The sequence below is a fragment of the Leucoraja erinacea genome, chromosome 18, assembly GCF_028641065.1.
Source record: "Leucoraja erinacea ecotype New England chromosome 18, Leri_hhj_1, whole genome shotgun sequence".
In the NCBI taxonomy this organism is placed as follows: domain Eukaryota; kingdom Metazoa; phylum Chordata; class Chondrichthyes; order Rajiformes; family Rajidae; genus Leucoraja; species Leucoraja erinaceus.
The window spans coordinates 41,019,479-41,043,619 of NC_073394.1; the positions used below are offsets into that span (position 1 = coordinate 41,019,479).

General features: G+C 41.7%; 1 protein-coding gene across 12 annotated transcripts in view; it reads right to left on the reverse strand.

The window, feature by feature from the left end:
* The window catches only part of stk33 (serine/threonine kinase 33), a 149,963-nt gene that overhangs the window by 25,277 nt on the left and 100,545 nt on the right, over positions 1–24,141 (reverse strand). For 10 of the 12 annotated variants that reach the window (XM_055649914.1, XM_055649907.1, XM_055649912.1 and 7 more), the window contains 5 exons: positions 14,320–14,395; positions 11,899–12,011; positions 8,917–9,002; positions 6,507–6,743; positions 3,667–3,747 (listed from right to left, as the gene is read on the reverse strand). In XM_055649914.1, coding sequence (XP_055505889.1) covers positions 3,667–3,747; positions 6,507–6,743; positions 8,917–9,002; positions 11,899–12,011; positions 14,320–14,395 — 593 coding nt within the window. Of the gene's footprint in view, positions 1–2,240; positions 2,596–3,666; positions 3,748–6,506; positions 6,744–8,916; positions 9,003–11,898; positions 12,012–14,319; positions 14,396–24,141 lie in introns of those variants that run through there. The other 2 variants (XM_055649916.1, XM_055649915.1) reach the window with 2 other exon arrangements.

Consider the following 24,141-nt stretch of genomic DNA (forward strand, 5'->3'; position numbering starts at 1 on the left):
TAATGCATCCACTATTTCTGGAGCTACTTCTTCTCTAGCCATAGGCGAGGTCCTGGATGACTGGAGAGTAGCTTCCTTTATTTGTGAACGGAAGTAGAGAGAAACCAGGCAACTATAGGCTGGTGAGCCTCATGTCAGTGGTAGGGAAACTATTGGAGAGAATTCTTCGGGATAGGGTTTACTCCCATTTGGAAGGTAATGGGTTAATCGGAGGCAAGAGAGTGTTTTATTGTCAAATGCACCGGTACAGAATGATTAAATTCTTACTTGCAAAGCAGCACAACAGGTTTGTAAACACAGTGCTCAATAAATAATATAATAAGTAATAATTACCCAATATAGTGCAAAAAAAAGCCCACAGTCCCTCGTGCAATGCAGGCAGTCTGTAGCTTAGTTGGAGTTTGTAGCGGTGGTTGTTAGGAAGAAGCTGTTGCTGAACTTGGACATTAGTCTTCAGAATTCTATACCTTCTTCCCAATGGCAGGAATGAAATTAGTGCCTGGCCAGTGTGGTGTTAGTCCTTGACGATGCTGGCTGCCATTTTGAGACCATACCTCCTGTAGATCAATTCGATGGTGGGGAGGTCAGTACCCGTGATCAACTGGGCAGTGTCCACCATTTTTTTGTAATCTCCTTCATTCTTGGGCAATCAAGTTGTCGATGTTGTCAAGTTGCGATGGAATCGGTCAATATGCTCTCTACCATACACCCCTGGAAATTCAAGAGAGTATTCATTCACATACCAAATCTCCTCAATCTTAAGGAAGTAGAGGCATTGATGGACTGTCTTTATGATTGCATCAATGTGCTGGGTCCAGGATAGATCTTCAGAGATATGCACAGCCAGGAGCTTGAAGTTGTTGATACTATCCACCACCGACCCATTGAAGAAGCCAAGTTTATGGATCCTTAGCCTTCCTCTTCTAAAGTCAACAATCAGTTCCTTGGTCTTACTGACGTTGAGAGCAAGGTTGCTGTTCTGGCACCATTTAATCGGACTCAATCTCCCTCCTATACTCAACAGTATCCGTATTTCGTCCAACAATAGTGGAATTGTCATCAAATATAAAGATGAAGTTGGAACTGTGTCTGGCCACACAGTCATAGGTATTGATCAGGAGGGTGAGCACACTGCCTTGTGGTGCCTCATATAAATGACTTGTAATTAAGGACAATCGACAAGTCGTGTCTTGTTAAATTGATCCATTTTTTTTAGGAAGATTGGAGGGGCATTAACACTATAGATAGAAAATAGGTGCAGGAGTAGGCTATTCGGCCCTTCGAGCCTGCACCGTCATTCAATATGATCATGGCTGATCATCCAACTCAGTATCCTGTACCTGCCTTCTCTCCATACCCCCTGATCCCTTTATCCACAAGGGCCACATCTAACTCCCTCTTAAATATAGCCAATGAACTGGCCTCAACTACTTTCTGTGGCAGAGAATTCCACAGACTCACCACTGTGGGAATTTTTTTTTTTTCTCATCTCGGTCCTAAAAGAAAGCCCTTATCCTTAAACTGTGACCCCTTGTTCTGGACTTCCCCAACATCGAGAACAATCTTCCTGCATTTGGCCTGTCCAACCCCTTAAACATTTTGTAAATTGCTATAAGATCCCCCCTCAATCTTCTAAATTCTAGCGAGTATAAGCCGTGTCTATCCAGTCTTTCTTCATATGAAAGTCCTGACATCCCAGGAATCAGTTTGGTGAACCTTCTCTGCACTCTATGGCAAGAATGTCTTTCCTCAGATTAGAAGACCCAAACTGTACACAATACTCCAGGTGTGGTCTCACCAAGACCCTGTACAACTGCTTACTGGTACACTGGAAGAGGGTGATATCCAGTTAATATGTACAAATGTATGGATTGAATCGGGTGTATCCTTCGGTCTAATTTTACCGATTCACAGATCTTGGGCGTGTACTGTATACTTCACAACTGCTTTATAAAGATGAAAGGTGTCTATTAGAGGAAAAGTGCCAAGAATGCAGAGGCCACTCCCTGAAAATATTAGTGATATACTGAAAACATATTGGCACCAATCTGATACTTAAAAAAATAATAATTTTAAATTAATTAAATGTTTTTGAAGTTATCATGCTTTGAGGTTTTCCACATAGATTTATACCAACCGTAGGTTTTACTCTCCCACACAACCTTTATAACCTCTCCATAATTGTGTTTATTATCCCATGATCCAAGCTTGCATTGAATACCATTTATTGCAGCTACTCTTGATGTACAAGTTTGTCACAATCATTTTAATCATGATTTTAAGTCTACTCCATTCTTTAATAGCTCTATTTGGTTCTTATTTTACATGCATCTACATTATTAGATTACATTATGACACAGAAGGAACATGTAGGATTAAATGGTTTCAAGTTAACAAGTCTTTTTGTTTCCAGCATCTTCAGTCAAGAACTACAGAAAGCATATAATGCACTAAAGTAGTGATGCAGCTTTACTTTCCTGATCTCCAATGTTCTGCATTTCTAATCATTGTCTTGACGCCAAGGCACACAGTGAATAGAGGTTAGGAAGCTTCAGGAGAGTTATTCTTAGTTCACTGAGACACATTTCAACTCCCCTGTTTCAAAGCAGTATTGGAAGAAGCATAGGAATAAGTCACTCATCAAAGTATGTTACAGACTTTGCCTATGACTTTATCCATAGCATAAACAACAAAGGAAGAACTTAAATTTATGTAGCACAATTCAGAACTCAAGGATGTTCCAAACTGGCTTTGACAAATTAATCACAGAAACTTAGAACAAAGAAGCCAACTCTTCAACCATTGTGTTAGCACTTGTCATTAAAAGAGTTGCCACCCCAATACTATTTCCTAGCCCATAGACCTGTAGATCATGTTTTAGAGCATACTTCAGTGCAATGAGAGAATTCTGTCTCAACTACCCTTACAGATAGCAATCATCTGACCCAATCATACGCTGGATAAAACAAATTGAAAGTATAATCACTAATTCTAGGTTGACATGACACTCCATTATGAGATCAATATTGATATTTAACTTGCCTAACCCATTTAAACCTGGTGTTTTGGATCAACCGACGAGCTCCTTTAATTAGCCCCCCAAATTGATCTGTATACTCAAAATCAGAACACAATACACACATGTTCTATTGCTAATGGTGATCATTTAAACCGGAGAATCCAATTTTTTATGTACTGGGTCAGTTTAAATTGGGTAGCACAAGTGAACACAAATGATCAGTGCTGAATATTACTGTTTCATGGCCATGCGTTTTAACAAATGAAACACAATAGGTATTTCCATCACAAAGTTACCCAAACATCATTCTGAATCTTGAAAATCTTTGGGACAAATAATAAAAAATCAAAATTTAAATTTTAACTCATGGAACTTGAAACACAGGCGTATATTAAAAAATGAATGATTCCATAGATTGAAAATTTACGTCTTTATCTTTATTGCTGGAGTTTAAAAGTCCAGTAAAGTCCAAGTCAGTATAATCACAACTGCAATGGTCAATTCAAATGAAGACTCACACTGTCAAAATGATATCAAATGAACGTTAGTTATAATTTTAATTTTAATAGCTTAATTTTAATCATCTGTTTTCTTTAAATTAACCCTTTCATTCTCATTCTGATTTTACATAATTTGTTGGGACTCACATTATTGCTGAACTTGTTAGTTTTCTTCAAAGCAAATGGCCCGTCACCAGGAAAGGCGGCAATGATATTCTTCTTAACGCTCTGGAAAATTACAATTTAAATGATGCATTTATCAATGTTGCTTAGTTAAGCAACAACACTGCTGCAGGTGGTGAAACAAATTATCATGCCAAATTGAGTGCCAGATTTATTTTTGAAGAAAATTGTAAAGAAAGCACGAAAGCCATATGCAGATATGCTGCCAGATCTCATTGAGTACATCTCAGTATCTGTGCTTTGCTATGCATGTGCTAAAGTGCCAGATCTGTTGACACTGACATACCAAGCGTTCGTGATCTCATTTCAAAATGCTGCAAAATGTAAGACTATAATTTTATTTTGAAGTTGTAAAACCATTTCTAGTAAAATAAAGAAAATAATGAGAACAATAGACAATGCGACAAACAAACAAAACCAATTGCAGAAACAGCAACTAATGAGGACATAATCTAAGAGTATAAACTCCTTTGATCCAGCATGTCAGGGATTTTAGTTGACTGGCAACTTTTTCAGACCATTAAATTTTATTCCATTAATGCCCCATCACATATTTAAATCATATTTTCTTTAAGTGTTACAAAATGGAATAATACATTTTCCATTGAACCCCGAGTTCAAATGAAGCCTGGGAAAGAAAACCAGGCTGGTTTCAAGGTAATGCAGCCAACATTTTAAAAAGTTTACAGAGAGCACTGTAACTGGCGTTCTGAGAGAAGACATGCAAGTGGGGCTCTGTGAGAGGATGGAACTTTGCAGTCTGATATAGATAAAATACAAAGAATCCAGGGGTAACCAGAAATACGTCCCCAACTTCCAGAGGGGGCGCCGTCCTGTGTGGTATGGCTGCCCAGCCTGCAGCTGTTTATTGTCACTTTTTTTTTAATTTTTAGTGAGTTTTAATGTTTTATTTTTGGAGCTCGTCTTTTTTATGTGGGGGGGGGAGGAAGGGGAAACTACTTTTCAGGGTCCCTACCTGGTCGGAGAGGCAGCTTTACTCTAGTCTGCACTTTGGACCCATCCTCGCGGCCTACCAGCGGACCTGGAGCGGCGTTTCCTGAGGGGACCGCCCAGTACCTCGGCTTCGGCGGCGGTGGCACAGCTCTGGAGCTCTATTGCGGAGCGGGCGATGCCTTGCCCGGGTCGCCGCGCTGGAGCTCCGGTGAGCTGAAGACCGCCGATGAAACATCGCGGAGCTGCGGGACTATGGAGCGGCCAGCTGCAGCGCTGAACTTTTCATCGGGAGCCTGGAATCTCTCACCGAGATCGCCAGTGGTGGAGCTCCATCCGGCGCGGCCTTGTTGGCTTTGGAAGCCGCGGTCTCCGGTAAGGGAAGCGGCCGTTCCAGGGTTCCCAAGCCGCTGAGAGGATTCTCCCGACGCCGGAGCACCATCACCCGGCGAGTACGGCCTGGAACATCGGGCCTCCGTAAAGGCAACTGTAGAGGCCTCAATAGGCCCGACTATGGGTGGACATGGGATGGGGACTGGACATTGTGCCTTCCCTCATAATGGGAACCATTGTGGGAGGATGGTTTTTATGTTTAAATTTCTTTATTACTGTTATGTTTGTATTCTTTCTTTATGTGCTGCATTGGCAAGAAGCATTTCATTACACCTAGATGTATGTGACCAATAAAATAACCTTTGAACCTTTGAAATACAAGAGCAGCAGTAACATGCAGGTACTGCATGAGCCTTATTAGGAGCACTGGATATTCCTGTCAGTTCCTATCATGGTATGCTGCCTGGATCAGTACATAGTTGGTAGCATTACTGTGGTCCAAATTGGAAGAGATCTTCTACGAAGCAAAATAACTTTAGCTGTTTACATTATTGCTTCCTCTGCTAAAAAAATGAGGTTGCACAGCTCTGGCCAGAAGAATGCACTAGTTTCTTCACTGCTCAGTAAGCTGCCTAATATTTGGAAAATGATTCTTGTAACTATATATTATTTGCTAAATGCACATCCATGTCCTCATCATCGGTATCTCCACAAAGCAGTATTTTCTTCTTATCCAGAGTCACAACAAAATATCCAGAGCTTCCCAACTTTGAGCAATTCTCCAAACACGCTTCCAGATCATTACTATCAATATTGAACAGCAAGGCCCAAACACCAATCCCTGGAGAATACAGCTGACAACTGGCCGCCAGGTAGTCCCAGGGCCAGTGATAATTGGTTGCAGTTGCACAAAGTGACCTTCATTCAACGTGAACAATTTGTGGAATCCAAGGTCAACAAAGAAACTATCTTGCTTAGAAGACATCTAAGAGTAAACAATGCATTGCTTTTTGAATATTGAAATTAACACATCCACGTGATAAGGTAAATGCACATATTTTCACGGGAAAGGGAATCAAAAATTAGAGGGCATAGATTTAAGACGAGAGAGGAAAGATATAAAAAGTAACCCGATGGGCAATTTTTCCCCACGCAATCTATGACCGACAGTGGGTGGTGGGGATATGGAGCGAGCTACTGGAGAAACTAGTTGAAGCATGTACTTTGACATCATTTAAAATATATTTGAACATCTACATAGATAGAAAAGATTGTGAGGGATATGGGCCAAAAGCTGGTGAATGGGACTAGCTCAGATGGGCATCTTGATCGGCATGGACGTTGGGCTGAAAGGCCTATTTCGGTGCAACATGATCCAATGATTCCAAGACCAGCTATGAACAAGAATCACACATTCAAAAATAATTTTCCAAATCTATCCAGAACTATCCACCTGAGGGGCTGAATGAGAGCTCCTCCTTTGATATTTTTTCCATTTAATCTTTGCAAGCAATTTTTACCTGCTTTGCTGGAGTGTAGGGCTGATTACTGCCAGCATCAATTTCTCTGGAACTATCAGAGACATAATTGCTGCTGGTAGGACTCTCTCCATCTTCTTGGCTAGTCCGTCTATTTTGGCAAACACTGCTTGGTAGAGAAATATTTGAATTTAATCCTTCTTCATCTCCATCCAGGTCATCTTTCCACTGCTTCATCATTTCAAGCACATTGGATGGTCTTTGTGTGGCTGTATCACCCTGGAATTCAAGGATTATGTTTTGTGACTTTAGTATGGCAGTAAATTAAAACATGTCACTGTCCTTTCTCACTAGTTGTGATTATGCTCTGACGATTATAACATTTAACATTCTTGATTATACTTTGTGCTCAGGATAAAACACTAACTCCAATGAGAAGTAGCAAATGTTAATTTACTGACTTTGGAGATGAATTACAATTGTTTGCCTGAAGTGAGAGTAAATCATAAACAAAGTTCAATAGTTCTGTCATTGATGAATATGCCACAACCTTATTAAATGTAAATCTAAGGATAGTACCCATAAATTACCTTTTATTCCATAAAAACTTTCACCATTAATATTTTTGCATTTCCTAAGTGACATCCTGAAATAAGCATCTGTACTCGAATAAGCACCCAATACAATAGAAAAAGTAGGATCTTTCTCCTTGGATGAAAGAAAGATTCTAGTGACGTGTGAAATAAATGTAACAATTTAAATTATTTTGAAGTAACACATCTCACAATTCATGGGGAAAAATTATGCTTGTATTAAAAAACCTGTTGGGAATCAATTACTAGATGTGATGTTGGATGCAAAACCACCCCAGGCCAGCTGAAAAATGGATCTCTAGATATTTGGAAAACGTATTTCAAACAGACTTCACACATCTTAGAAACACTAATCACTTCATTTTTTCTGTTGCGACCAGCCTTTATAAAAAATAAAATAATGCAATAATATCCAAAATAAAGACAAAACAAAATATCATTTATTTTATTTCCTTGGTTTGGAACAATAGGCAGTATTTACTACCCGTTAGAGATCGGCATAAGGAAATTAGGTGACTTAGGAGTCAAGTACACGTCATAGTCAGCATTAAATTATCAGATTTATCTAATTCAGCATTATGTCCTGTTATGTTAGATCCTAGATTCACAAATACCCCATTTACAGCCCACTACCATAACCAATAGGCTATGTACCCTACAAAAAAAAGTATGGTTTGAAGGATGGGATCAATACAATAAAAATAAGCAATGTACTGGATCAAACCTTACTTCATCAATCCAACATATGCATATTGACAAGTTCTGATTTCACATTATGAGCTAAATACCCCAAATCCACAGGGTCCTGGAAGCACAGATTTGCACAAGAGCTTGAAGCTCTAAATGCAAATAAAGTTCAAATTTTCAAATTATGCTCAATGCTGTGTAAAAAAGATTACTGTAAAAGAATGAAAATTAAATAATTGAGCCGAATGATGGAGAATCGATCAAGGACAAAAATGCGTAGTTCATGTTAATGACAGAAAATATTGAAATAAAGAGCAGACAAAATAATTAAGGTGTTCAGATGCACGAATCATTAAGAATTAATCTTCAATTACAAAAATAGTGGCCAGATTATGGAATCCACTGTAATACATGGCCCTGCATGCAAAAGCAGCTGAAATGTATGAATGCATTTGGAAAAGCTCTTCTGTATGCAGTAAGTGATCCCGCAGAATGTCTTTCATATCTAATAGAACATAGAACAATACAGATCATGAATTCTCTTCTCCCCTCTCCCATTGGGCAAAAGGTAGTGTGAAAAAGCACACCTTCAGAATCAGGGACAGTTTCTTCCCAACTGTTATCAAGCAACTGAATCATCCTGCCACAACTAGAGAGCAATCCTTAACATTCTATCGACCTCAATGGTGGCTGTCGGACTATCTTTGATTGGACTTTACTTTACTTTGCACTAAACATTATCTATACATCGTAAAGGGCCTGTCCCACTTAGACGACTCTTTAGGGGGCTGCCAGGGACTAGTTTTAATGGAATTCACCCACGACACCTGGCGACAACCTATGACAACACCTACGACAACACCTACGACAGCAAAAATTGTCGCCAATATCACAGAAAAATTTTCAACATGTAGTCGTCCAAAAATGTCTTGATTGTAATCATGTATTGTCTTTCCACTGACTGGACAGCACGCAACAAAAGATTTTCACTGTGTACCTCGATACACATGACATTAAACTAAACTAAACTAAACTAAACAGGCCCTTCGGCCCACAATGTCCGTGCTGAGCATGATGCCAAGTTAAACTAATCTCCTCTGCCTGAACGTGATCCAGATCCCTCCGTTCCCCAAAATCGATAGAAATTCTGAAATGATCAGCCTGTGCTTTACCGTGACCCATGGGTTGTCAAGGAGCTCATTGGCTGTGATTCTATGGGCAGGATCCACTTTGAGGAGACGTGAGAGCACATCCTTTGCTGCAAGTAGAACAAGGAAAACTTAGTAAACCTGACGTTTCAGCAACATCGTTTACAAGAAATAGAAAAGCTGAACACTATTTATCCATGCAGTTTTGTAGAAAACATAAAAGGGTTCATTTGATGATGGAAACAAAGATATAAAGAACAGTACTTTAACATTTATTGTATGCAACATTCATTCTTTCCTGAAAAGGCAACTGGAAATTAAACTTAATTTCTTTAAATCAATAACAAACTAAACTGCACCCTCTCTATTTAAGGGGTTGGACAGGCTAGATGCAGGAAGATTGTTCCCGATTGTTCCCGATGTTGGGGAAGTCCAGGACAAGGGGTCACAGCTTAAGGATAAGGGGGAAATCCATTAAAACCGAGATGAGAAAAACTTTTTTCACACAGAGAGTGGTGAATCTCTGGAACTCTCTGCCACAGAGGGTAGTTGAGGCCAGTTCATTGGCTATATTTAAGAGGGAGTTAGATGTGGCCCTTGTGGCTAAGGGGATCAGAAGGTATGGAGAGAAGGCAGGTACGGGATACTGAGTTGGATGATCAGCCATGATCATATTGAATGGCGGTGCAGGCTCGAAGGGCCGAATGGCCTACTCCTGCACCTAATTTCTATGTTTCTACGTTTATAATAATCAAAATCGCACAGGCTGTGGTCAGCTGTTCCGTGAGGCCGTTGGCTGCCTCCAATGTGATTGGGGCCATCATTACTACCACTGCAAATTTGTTCTGTAGCTCAGTAATTTGCTCTATGAGTTGTCAACACAATTTAAGTATGAGCATTTTCTGCTGCTTCAGTGGCCTGCATATCTTTAAAACAAACTTTGCTAATGAACCGCTCTGGTTGTTCAAGTTGTTCAAGAGCTAATAACCCGTGCCTGCCTTTTCCCCATATCCCTTGACTCCACTAGCCCCTAGAGCTCTAACGAACTATCTTAAATCCACCCAGTGACTTGGCCTCCACTGCCCTCTGTGGCAGGGAATTCCATAAATTCACAACTCTCTGGGTGAAAACGTTTTTTCTCACCTTAGTCTTAAATGACCTCCCTTTATTCTAAGACTGTGGCCCCTGGTTCTGGACTCGCCCAACATTGCATCTAGCTTGTCGAGTCCTTTTATAAGTTTCTATAATATCCTCATCCTTCTAAATTCCAGTGGATACAAGCCTGCCTGCCTCAACTACTCCCTCTGGCAACGTGTTCCACACACCCACCACCCATGTATGTAAAAAAATCACCCCACAAATTCACATTAAATCTTCCCCCCCTCACATTTAACCTATGCCCTCTGGTTCTTGATTCCCCAACTTACCCGATCTATTCCTCTCATGATTTTGTACACCTCTATAAGATCACCCCTCATCCTCCTGCGCTCCAAGGAATAAAGCCCTAGCCTGCTCAACCTCTCCCTATAGCTCAGTCCATCGAGTCATGGCAAATCTTCATGAACCGTTTCAAGCTCGACAACACCTTTCCGATAACATGGTGACCAAAACTGAATACAATACTCTAAATGTGGCCTCACCAACTTATATAACTGCAACATCACCTCCCAACTTCTATATTCAATACTCTGACTGATGAAGGCAAATGTGCCAAAAGCCTTCTTGACCACCCTATCCGCCTGTGACGCCACTTTCAAGGAACTATGCACCTGTACTCCTAGATCCCTCTGCTCCAGAACACACCCCAAAGCCCGACCACTCACTGTGTATTCTCTGTCCACATTAGTCTTCCCAAAAAGCAACAACTTACATTTCTTTGCAATAAATTCCATCAACCATTCCTCAGCCCACCTGCCGAACCGATCAGGATCCTGTAATCTTTGATACCCTTCTTCACCATCTACAATACCACCCACTTTGGTGTCGTCTGGAAACTTGCTAATCATGCCATGCATGTTCTCATCTAAATCATTGATATAGATGACAAACAGCAATGGGCCCAGTAGTGAGCCCAGCAGTGAACCCTGAGGCACACCACTAGTCAGAGGCCTCCTATCTGAAAACCCCCCCTCCACCCTCTGTTTCCTTCCATGAAACCAATCTCCTATCCATTCAGCTATCTCTCCTTGGATCCTATGCAATTTAACCTTCCAGAGCAGCTTACCATGCTGAACTTTGTCAAATGCCATGCTGAAATCCATATGTACAACGTGTACAGCTCTGCCCTCAGCCTTTTTGGTCACATGTTCAAAACAATCAGGTTCGTGAGGCATGACCTCCCACATACAAAACCATGCTGACTATCTCTAATCAGTCATTATCCATCTAAATACATGTATATCTTATCCCTCAAATGCTTTCTGACTACATATGTCAGGCTCACTGGCCTGTAGTTCCCTAGCTTTTCCCTGTAGCCTTTCTGGAATGGATGCACAACATTTGCCAAGCTCCAGTTTTCTTGCATCTCATCTGAATATAATGACGACTAGTAAATCTCAGCTAGGGCTCATGCAATCTCTTCTCGAGCTTCCCATAGGATATGTCTGATCGGTCATGGATATGTGTCAGGACCTTCAGCACCTCCTTAATCGAAATACTAACTGTCATCTTCCAGAGCTATCTCCTGTCCTCTTTTTGCCCTCATGATTTCCTTTTTTAGCTTGCTCCTCAGTTCCCAAAACTCTTCCAGGGATACACTTGATCGCATCTGTTTATACCTGCCCCATGCCTCCTTCTTACTCATCACCAGAGCCTCAATTTCCCTCATCACCAAAGCTGTGTTACGTCCAACTGCCTTGTCATGAACTCTCCTGAATACATTTGACAAATTCCACCCCATCTAAACCCTTCGCACAATGACATTCCACATGCTTTCAATCTCCACAAGCCCAACATTGACTTTGCTCTAAATAGAAGCCCAAAAATTATACAATGTTTTTTACTTACCACCATCACTAATCTTTTGTAGAACTGAGCTGTCTAGGTGAAGCTCCCCTCTGTTTATCAATTCAGCAAGCTTCTCTTCTGAGTTTGCCACAAATGGTGGTGCTCCGGAGAGCCTGCATGGAAAGAATGCAATTATATTTTCCATTATTTGCTTATCTAAGCCACTTAATGATCTGGATTCAGAAGGCTTCATAACCCAAGAAATGTAGCTCTTATGCATACCTTCCTGACACAGATATGATGAGTAGGTAATTGAGGATTCATTTTGAATTCAAGGCACTATACAGTCCAGTTCAGTAATGTGATGCTTTATAGGACAATAGGACAAAGTAAATCTCAATCTTTCTCGCATCAAATTATTTTGAAGTCAAAATCTTTGGAAAATAATACCATTCAATTTTAATTTTGGAACAATCAGCAGCAAAACGCTGTTGACTTTTATATTTTGTTCTTTTGTGCTTTAACAATGTAACCTTTTATTTTCATTATACTCTATGGCTTTTGATTCTGAACTGACATACAAGCAATGCACTCCATAGGTGCAAACATTTTCAACAGGCCATGTTTACCTTTGAAGAAGTTCACATGGCAAATATATCATCATCATCTTTATAGCTTTAACAATCAATAAAACTACAATGTGTACATTATGACAAGGGGAAAAGTTATCAGTGTATCACTGTAAACTGAGAACGGTATCTGAGAGTCACTATTGATGGACACTCTGCAGTGTGCGATACAACCTTTCGTGCAGAACTTCATGATGCTGTGCCGAGTACATTTTCATTAGTGCCATAATGACAGGAAGCTTGGAGGGAAGTTTACAGAGTATTTTGTTGGGGAGAAAGGTAAACATTTTAGGAAAGATTGTGGATGATGCTGAATGTTTTGTTGCGTTTACATCAAAAGTGCCTAAATCACCCATTTATTCCCCACGTTCAGAATAAACCAATGTGGAGATGTACATTCTTAAACATTTCATGTATGCATGCCCTTCATTCAATTTACTTCACAATCCTTGTTGCATATTTCCAACATGTTAGCCATCATTCACTGGGCACTATTTATTGCTGATTGGCTCAAAATTTAAAACGCATATATCACACCTCAAAATACAGAAAATGGTTTCAAGAAAACTGCCAATTAGATTGTATCTACGTGTTATAAAATCAAAGAGTCTTGAAAAGGAGAAGAATAGAAAAAATAATCTTGGAAGCAGTCAAAAGTCTTCTTAGTAGAATTTTCTCCTTTTGTAGCTGAATATTCTACTGCACAAAATATGTTAAACGATTTAAAAAACATCAAATTCCAGAATGTAAAGGACTTCATATTCATCAGAATGTGGTTTTGAAAATAATTTCATTACATACATTAACCTGGAAATTGTACAATGATGGAAATGCTTGCTGAGGCATGAAGAACTTGTGCCAATTCTATCTGAACAGAAACAGAAATACTCAATAGATCGAACAGCATCTGAAGAAAGAGAAACAAATTTAAACTTTTATGCTGAAGACGGCTTCTCTTCCCACATATACTGCTTGACCTTTGGGACATTCCAGCATTTTCTGTTTTTGTTTGTTTTCCAGCATCTGGCCTGCTGCAGTTCTACATTAATGACCTCGACAAGAATGTACAAGGCACAATTAGCAAGTTTGTGGATGACACCAAAATAGATTATGAGTTATAACGATGGTTACCAAGAGTTACAGTGGGATCATGATCAGGTGGGCAAGAAGGAATTGCTAATGGTAAAAATGGAGTTTAATCCAGAATAAATGTGAGGCATTTTGGGAAGTCAAACCAGGGCAGAACTGAATATACAAGTTGGGATGTTATATTAAAGATCGTGCCTTATGAAAATGATTGTTCTGTGAAGAAGTAATCAAAAACATTGATGAGGGCAAAGCTGTAGATGTTGTCTATATGGACCAACAAGGCATTTGATAAGGTTCAACACGGTAGGCTGCTCTGGAAGGTTAGATTGCATGGGATCCAGGGAGAGCTAGTCGACGGGATAAAGAATTGGCTTCATGGAATAAATGATGGGTGACGGTGAAAAGTTGACTTTTGAACTGGAGGCCTTTAACTAGTGGTCACAACAAAGTGTCTGAACAAAGTCCTATAGAGCTGCATCATGACTCCCTAACTCTTACATTCAATGTCCTTAGCAAAAAAGCCAAACATACCATACACCTTCTTAATCAGCCTATCTACTTGTTTTGCCATCTTCAGCGAGCAATGGACTTGGACTCTAAGATCCCTCTAAACTTCAATGCTGTTAAGGATTGCATTGAGGATTAAGGAATCGCTAATTAACATTGTATGTACATATTATTTGAACATATATATATATATACACATTATTAGTACTATATACAACTCATTAATCCCATGTAAAGTTTATATTAATTTTCTTACAATGTATACATAATGACTCCTATGCTCCATGTGTCGCACTGTTGAGTGTACTGGTGTGCACTGAGAACTTCCGGAGCTGTAAAGAAAAACAAAATTAAATGGTTACTTAGGCAGGGATGGTTAAAGATTTAATGAATGCGGGATAATTGAGCAAGGAACAAAGCAAGGAAACTAAGGCCAAGTGCTGGTTGAAGCAGAAGTTGTCTTTGATAATTGGGAAACAAAGTCAACCATGGAAACTGCACTAACCCAGCTCATACCTCACAGTCTCTCGAAGTAATCATTCAGAAATGTTATTTAAATCATTTTCTACTTAGGTCATATGTTTTTATTTCACTCAGTGCATATCCAATTAACCTTTTCCCATTCTCGACTATTTGTGCTGCATGAAAATTTTGAAAGCCTCCAATTTGTTTTAGCATCCAGAATAGTAAGATTAAACGAGAACTTACCAGTTTGAAGTTTGATCTTTATTTTATGAGGAGTTACGATAAGGGACTACGTGAAGAACCCCGTACAGCCGCACGTGCGTCAATCTTCAAAGCAGCGGTGTGAAATCGCAGATAATAGTGTCTGAAGTATAATAGTAAGATGAAGGAAGACTAGAACTACCAGATGACCTTTATAGAGTTTGAGAGCAGAGGCCACATAATCCCTCATCGTAACTCCTCATAAAATAAAGATCAAACTTCAAACTGGTAAGTTCTCGTTTAATCTTATTATTTTACTTCGGAGTCACGTGAGTGACTACGTGAAGATTTCAAAGCTCTGTGATATCATGCCGTGAGAAACAAGTCAACATAACCACAACTGCCTCATTGACAAATGAGGGAAAACATTCATAATGCATAGTCACGACATAGATTTAAACATGCAGATGCTGTTAAATAAAGTAATAACAATAGTCACATCTCTCATCCGGATGGAACCTATAACAGAACGTAAAATAAAGTTGATAAATACCCCTGGTCTGGCAACGGGTTATTATAAAATTTGAAAATTTGTTTGTTTGACCATGCTACAGCCGTTACGATGTGGTCCAGCGGAACATAATTAACCCTTGTTGCTGCTGTTATAGCAGCCCTGGTGGAGTGAGATCCGGATCTGTATCTACTCCTGCATAACTCAACTCCATTTTAACACCTGGCAAGATCTGAACAGATACATTCTTATAACGTTTTTTGTAACTAACAATCATAGCTAGCTCAGAGTCTTGAAGCTCTTGGTGACCTTGACGATTACGTGAAGAAGGGCCGTCCGTCTGCGTACGCGTCAATCTTCAAAGCAGCGGTGTTAAATCACAGATAAAAAGAAGACCTGAGAATAGTAAGATTGAAGAAACTAGAACTTCCATGTGACCTTGATAGTATGAAGGTGGGAGCGGTGGGCACGTAATCGCTCATCGTAACTCCTCATAAAATCAAGATCAAACTTCAAACTGGTAAGTTCTCGTGTAATCTTACTATTTTACTTCGGAGTCACGTGAGTGACTGCATGAAGATTTCAAAGATCTGTGATATTACGCCGGTTACGAATCCAGGCGTCACACACTGAATGGCTTGACCATGGATGCGTGTAATCATTAAAGCATTCAGACATTACGTAGTTAAGTAAAGACACTGATGCTTCAAATGAAAGAAAAGTTTTTAAAACTTGTTCCCCCTCCCAACCTTGGGGGTAAACTAAGGGACAGAACTTAAAATGGTACGTGCAAACAGCCCCAGTCTGGTAATAGGTTTGTTATCAAACCAGTGGACCGTATTTCATTCGTCCATCCTGCAGCCACTAGGATGTCATCAAGAGGCACGTCCATTGCTCTTGCTGCCGACGTAGATGCAGCCCTGGTGGAGTGAGATTTAGCCATATGAATGTTCACTCTGTTACCGCCATTACCCTCTTTGACCATCTCGAGATGGTTTGTGTTAACACCTTCTGGTCTGTTCTGAGCCTCTGTGGTTCTCCGTAACTCTCAGATAGTGGTGTTAGTATGTTACCACACACACAACCATAGGTCCTCTGGATATGCGAAGAACTGGATCTCCATCCCTGGCATCCCTGGCCTACTATGTTTTTATCAGATTCCTGATTACGAATGTTATGTTGTTCATATTGGTGGTGATGTGGTCCAACCGTAGCTTCTGCAGTGTCTGGACTCTTTGTCAGCATACCACCTTCAGGGTTAGTTATAGGCGGTCCCCACTGTGAAAGTAGGGTTAGTACCACGCTCACATCCCATGTGTCCGTGTACCTTAGTCTTAGAGGTATTAAATTGTAAATTCCCTTCATGAATTTGGTTGTAAATGGGTGCGTTCCTATCGACCCGTGCCCTGCTTCCAGCATCAGATAGGAGAAGAGTGCACCTCTGGCACTATAGATTGCACTATAACTTTGTTTATAGTTATAGTACAGAGTTGATAGAATAACTCCAAGACATTTGTTATCCGAACTGTGTTGTATTTGTTCGGACAGTCCTATGCCTTGAAATGGCCTCCTCAGAATCTGCAGACCAACAAGTTAATACGTTCGTGTAGGGGATGATTACTCCCTGTAACTGGGTTCACTAGGAGGTCCCTGCTCTTGGGTACAGCCATAACTGACTGGACTATAGTTCCTAAAATTTTTGGGAACCAGGCTTGAGTAGGCCAATCTGGCACTACCAATATGCCTGTGGCTTAGTCTTGCTTGATTTTGGTCAAGCATCGGTTTGTGAGACAAATTTGCGGAAAGCATGCATAAACAATTCTCCCCAATTGAGGGAGAAAGCATCCACTGCCTTTGCTCCTGGATCCTGCTTGCAGGACACATATCTGGGAAACTGATGGTTTAGTCTAGCAAAGAGTAGCAGTAAACGGGTCCTTTTCAAAATGGCAGGCAGTGACTAGTGGGGTACCCCAAGGCTCAGTACTGGGACCCCAGCTATTTACAATATATATTAATGATCTGGATGAGGGAATTGAAGGCAATATCTCCAAATTTGCGGATGACACTAACTGGGGGGCAGTGTTAGCTGGGAGGAGGATGCTATGGGACTGCAAGGTGCATTGTATAGGCTGGGTGAATGGGCAAATGTTTGGCAGATGCAGTATAATGTGGATAAATGTGAGGTTTTGCATTTTGGTGGCAAAAACTCGAGTCCAAAGCAGACTATTTATCTAATGGTGGCCCATTGGGGAAAGGGGGAGATGCAGCCAGACAGCTCTAGGGTGTCATGGTACACCAGTCATTGAAGGTAGGCATGCAGGTGCAGCAGGCAGTAAAGAAAACGAATGGTATGTTAGCTTTCATTGCAAAAGGATTTGAGTATAGGAGCAGAGAGGTTCTACTGCAGTTGTACAGGGTCTTGGTGAGACCACACCTGGAGTATTGCGTACAGTTTTGGTCTCCAAATCTGAGGAAGGACATTATTGCCATAGAGGAAGTGCAGAGACGGTTCACCAGACTGATTCCTGGGATGTCAGGACTGTCTTATGAAGAAAGACTGGATAGACTTGGTTTATACTCTCTAGAATTTAGAAGATTGAGAGGGGATCTTATAGAAACTTACAAAATTCTTAAGGGGTTGGACAGGCTAGATGCAGGAAGATTGTTCCCGATGTTAGGGAAGTCCAGGACAAGGGGTCACAGCTTAAGGATAAAGGGGAAATCCTGGAAAAAACGAGATGAGAAGCATTTTTTCACACAGAGAGTGGTGAATCCTTGGAACTCCCTGCCACAGAGGGTAGTTGAGGCCAGTTCATTGCTATATTTAAGAGGGAGTTAGATGTGGCCCTTATGGCTAAGGGGATCAGGGGGTATGGAGAGAAGGCAGGTACGGGATACTGAGTTGGATGATCAGCCATGATCATATTGAATGGCGGTGCAGGCTCGAAGGGCCGAATGGCCTACTCCTGCACCTAATTTCTATGTTTCTATGTTTCTATGTCTAGATGCAAATAGATCAATATCTGGTATGTCAAATCGTGTATTTATTTTGTTAAATACTGCCTGATTCAACATCCATTCTGTGTTGTTATTAAACATTCGTGATCCAGCATCTGTCACCGTGTTATATCTACCTCGTAGATTTCCCAAATATTCCTCTTGATACACCAGTGCCAAATGAGGTTCGACAATCTGTCGTAAGATACAGATTTTACACCACCCTTGTTAATGGATATGTGGCACCACAGTGGTGTTATCAATCTGAATTTGAACAAGCACCGGTTGTATATTGCTACAGAAACCCTTGAGTCCAAATTGTGCCCCCAACAATTCTGGGTAATTGATTCCATATGTTGGGGAATTACAGACTCCTGCTCATTCCATCTGCCCCCACAGCTCTAGACTGTGTTAGTGGCTCCCCATCCTTAGCCGCTTGCATAGGTCTGAAGAACCCTCGATGGCTTTCAAGCAAATTTTACTTTTAGTTTCCTTACGTTCGTTATCCACCATAGTTATTCAACAAGGGCCTCTGCTGGCAATCCATAGTTTTGCCAATTTGGCCTGCATGGAATCTGAGTGTTTGTTCCTTTGCTCGCTGTAAATTCTGGTAATGCAAAGGCCCGTACGTTCTGCTGGAAATGCAGCTACTATTTGCCAATTACACTCGCTGTTTGCCTGATAGATGGCTAGTATTTGACTATCAGGTCATAGCAGGCTTGATTTATATAGTCGTTTGCCCCTAGTCAAAGTCACCAACATATTTACTGTTTTTGATAGTAAATTCTGGGTAATCAATTACCCTTGTAGGTGTCAATTTTGATTTAACTGGATGGATGAGGTTCTATCAAACGGGGTTTTGGTTTGCTTTGACTGATGCTTCTGCCAATTCTTGGTGACTCCAAAATGAAATAGTCCAAATATGCCATTACTATGTGGTTCTGAGACTTTTGTAGGCCCAGAATTGGTTTCCGTAGTTTTGTCAATAGTCTAGGAGCTGATGAATGCCAACCCATTTGGCAGATCCATACCATCCAGTTAAACTTCAAATATCTCCTGTTCTTAGTGAATAGACACCGAATAGTATGCATCTTTGACGTCGATGCATGCCATGTGACCATTTTATAGGAAGCTCCTATAAAACAGTAGTTAGCCCGTGACAAAATTACTGTTTCTAAAAGTTTTACTGCACAAATGAGTTGAACCTGGATGAAGTGACAATTCCAGTCCAAGTTCCAAGTCTGCTTGGAACCTGTATATGTTGTGCAGTAAAAATAATCACATGTTATTATCTGTTTTAAAACCAATTCTGAAAATTCATGTTATTGTCATTTTGAACAAGAACACAAGAGTAAATTACCAACATGTAACTGGTCCACAATCCCTTGTTTCAGTAAACCCAGACCCACCTACCTCCATGGCTACCGGTGGTCTTGTGGTAAGCCCAAAGGCCCCTGATGCGGGTTCCTTTTCTCTCCTTGATTGGGAGCAGGACTGGTAAGGAAGTGTGGATTCCATGTTTCTCCTGACCTCTGCTTGGGTCTAGTCTGAACCTCATCATACTGAACCTGCCTTGTAGGACAATTCTGGCCATTGTTTTGAGTCTGCCTTGAAAGACGACTCTGATCATATTTCCGTGCCCAGCTTTCAAGCTACCACCGGATTCAGTGAACCGCTTACCCCCCTATGGAGGTGTGGGGTGTGTTGTCGCCTATGCGGATATTCTGCCAACTGCTGGCTCTTGAAGCCATATGCATGCTTCAGTATGTTCATACTTTAAATTCGAGATCATTCACACTCCCCTCCACTGAGAGTCAGGTTCGTAGGCAGCCCTGAGGATATCTGTGCTGACATCGCCCTTCCAGTGGACCTAAATGAGATTCTAGCTTTGGTCAGACTGAAATGGACCATGAATGTTCCTCTCCTCAGAGAAGGAGGCATTTGTGCAGCCCTGAAAACAGGTGCTGCTGCCTGCTGGTTCTCCATAATACCCAGGCTGTCAAGAGCTAGATTCCATCCAGGGAAGCAGCCAGTGGAACCTGGATGATTGCAGAAGCACTTATTTTCCGTTTGTTTATATGGAAGCTTATTATTCCTTTTATGTAAAGCATTTTGGTGTTGACTTAAACAGTGCAATATAAGTAAAACTTACTTACTTACTTCCTTTCTTCTGCTTGTCCCTGGGAAGGTTTCCCCCCCTCTTCTTTGTACTCTGATTCAGAGTGGTTTCTTCCACATGTAGTTCCCCCTCCAATGGGGAAGACATTGGGCTGCCCCATGTGCGAGGCTCCCGGCACCGGCACTCCTGTAGGCCCCGGGCTGGAGCAGATCATTGTTGGAGCACTACTCCTGCCGATTTTGCTGTCGGAGCTAATGTTGCTGTCGGAGCTAATGTCGGGAAGCGTTGCTCTATGTGGGAGAAGTCGTCCTCAGCCGCTCTCCGTTGAGGGAGGGTATCCCTCAGATTCAGATTCAGATTCAATTTAATTGTCATTGTCAGTGTACAGTACAGAGACTTGCGGGTGGTATTACGCCCCGCAGGACAACCACGGAGCTCCTGCTCCCGCGCAAAGTCTCCTGCCGATTCTGCTGTCGGCGCTAATGTCGGGAACAAGACCGTCGCCCGCTATTTGGAAAGCTGCGGTCTTCGGCAGCCGACATCCCCGCGGGCCGTCTCCTCGACATCTGGGCTCTGAAAAAAACTTCAAGCCCGAAAGAACGCAGGTAGGTGATTTCAACTTTCCTTACCTGCTCATCCCGACGGCTGGGAGGCCACAGTGCCTGCCAGTCCGTCGCGCGCGTTGCGTTCAGACGTAATGACGCGCACGCAGATGGACGGCCCTTCTTCACGTAGTCACTCACGTGACTCCGAAGTAAAATTATTCTCTCCTGTCACTATTATGTAGCGAGTGCCCTGTTGCGCTAAACCAGCGCCAGGAGGATAACTACCTAATGAGGTCCGGCCAAAGCTAAGAATGTAGCTGGAACCCCCTGGTGAAATAGTGTTAACACAATGTCAACCTCCCATACTGCATTGTACTTGTCCTGGGAAAACTTGTGTTAAAGATATCCTTTACTAACTCGATTTCCAGGGTGAACCCAACAAAGTGGATCTCGTTTGCTGCAGTAAATCTGATGGAAAGCACCTTGGCACAGTTAATGACCCTATAACTCAATATTGTCAAAGACCATTTAAAATGAACAATAGCTCGGAATCTGTGCCATTTTAAATTTAACATGAGCATTTAACAAACGCGTCCCATCTCCTGAAGAAGCAAAGTACTGCTTTTTGGTACTATCCCAGCTGTGAATACATACAAGAATAGGTGTGACAACCCAAGCCATAGGCAGTCTATTGAGAATCTGTAGAACATAAATTGATTTTATCATGCAACAGCTGATTTCCCGAGCCACAGGCTGAACCAGCAAGTTATGTTTAAAATAACTATATAATCAATCAATCAATCAATATTTATTACATGTCATTTGAACCTCAGTGAGGCTCAAACGAAACTCCGTTTCCACAGCCATACAAACAAAGACAATTTCCTACAGACATACAAACAATTCAATTTACAAAAACATCCATCACAGTGAACTCAATGTGATGGAAGGCAAAGTTTTTTCTCTCCCCTGTTCTCCATTTCTCTCCCGATGTCGAAGCCCCAGGCGGGCGATGGTGAGTCCCACGGCCATTTTAGGCCACGCCGGGCGATGTACGGCCCGCTCCCGGTCTAAATGTCACAAAGTTGGAGGCCCCGGCGGGCGCTGGAATGTCCCACGGCCATGAAGCCACGCTGGGCGATGTACGGCCCCGCTCCGGGTCGTTCCAAACCCGCGACACGGGCTAGAGAAGTCGCGTTGCGGGAGCTCCGGAAAGCGGTCTCTCCACCCGGACCCGCGAGCTCCCGATGTCCCAGTCCACCGGATCTGCGGCTGCAACTGGAGCCACCGAGCTACGTGGTCGGGCCGCAGCAGCGAGCCACCACCGCTCCCCACGCTCCGATGCCGGCCAGCCCATGATGGTAAGTCCGCAGCTCCACAGGCTCCGTGACTGGAGCCCCCAGGTTGTTCAGGCTGGGGGCCGCTCCCCGGTGCTAGGCCCCAACGACAACGGAGACCCGATAGGGAAATGATCGGGTCTCCCGTACAGGGAAGAGATTTTAAAAAGTTTCCCCCTTCCCCCCCGCCCCCCACTTATACACAGTTAAAAACACTATTAAAAAACACAAACAACTACATTTAACTAGACAAAAAAAGTCAGACAGGCTGCAACAGTGAGTCGCACCGCCACCAACTCCCTGTGGACAAATCGGGAATCAAATTGCATAGACCAATCCCACAGCTGGAACCTAAAGCGGGCTCTTGATAACTTTATTTCAAGACCCGACTCATAAAGCAAAATGGAGGAAGACATAAAAGACCATTCCTCATGCTTGTAGCGAGAATGTATCTTTCACCACTGTTATGCCACACATTTTTGCAACCTGTGAATTAGCATTAAAACAACATATCTATATTCGGCGTTGAATTGAATCAGAATTTCATAAATACGGTGTGGTCCAACACCCATTCTGTGTTGTCATTGATCTGTACTTGATGATACTCCAGTAGCAAATGAGATTATGTACCTATTACAGGATTCTTTTACTTGATTGCACCCCCGTGATTATCATATGCCACCATCATAGTGTATCAACATGAAGTTGAGCATGCAGCTATGCATATTCACTCAATCACTCTTTAACCCATAAAATGCACGTAGGGTCTATAGATAGTTGATACCAATAACTGAAGAGTTAATAACTCATGCACATCTCCTCCACCTCCAACTAGAGATGACTCGCATTTTCCCACCTTAGGCCATTAGCATCCTTTTGCAATATAATTACATATTTATTGATCAACTACTGGAGCAATGCTGAATTCTGTTTGTCCATCATAGTGACTTTAGTAGCTTCAGCTGCTAATAGCAAAGGCGTGATATCAATGACGGCCCTTTACAGTTTGCCATTAAGCATGCTGTCAGTTCTCCCACTTGCACAGCTGCATCACATCTATTACATTGCCAATTAGTCTAATGAATAGAAAGCTGCTTTATAACAACAAGGCTGTTCCAGGTTTCTATTGACTCCAACTATCCATTTGATAACAACTTAATTTAACTGGATAGAGAACAATTTCTCAAGTAGCTTGAGACTGAAACAGTGGATTTTAGCCAAATACAGCGTCAAAATATCATCCAGACAATACATAACAAATGTTTTTGAACTCTGAGTAGTCCTTTGAATGATTTATTGTCATCATACTGTTAAATTACCTCATCATAGCAATGCCTACAAATATCTCTGATGATCACTGTACATGGAAAGCCCTATGAAATCAGTTTAATCACCCTTCTTTCATAATGAACAGGCCACGCCTGCCATCATTTCGTGTCTGCCCTGAACGGCAATACTGGCCCGGTTACCGACAATTCTCACATGTCCCAAGACAACTCTTGCCATAATTCTGACCCTGCCTTGAAAGACAATTCTGCCCATATCTCCGAGCCCGTCTCAAAGGCAAACCTGGCTAAAATACTGAACCTGGCTCAACACAATTCTGGCCCAATTCCAACCTGCTTGGAATATTAGTAATGTCCAGTTTTACCTGGTTAAATGCCTCTGAGTAGATGACAATGTCTTAATCATTTGTGTATTGTACAACCAAGTGTAAATCTAACCGACTTGTTCGTGGTCACTTAGTTGTAGAGTAACTCTGGTCAGCTTTCATGCTGCTACCAGATTCAGTGAACCGCTTACTGCCGATGAAGCCGTGGGGTGCGTTGTCACTAAAACTATGAAGCCTTCCTTGTCGTTGGCCTAATTGGTCCAACGGCTTATGCTTCATCCTCCAGGTTTT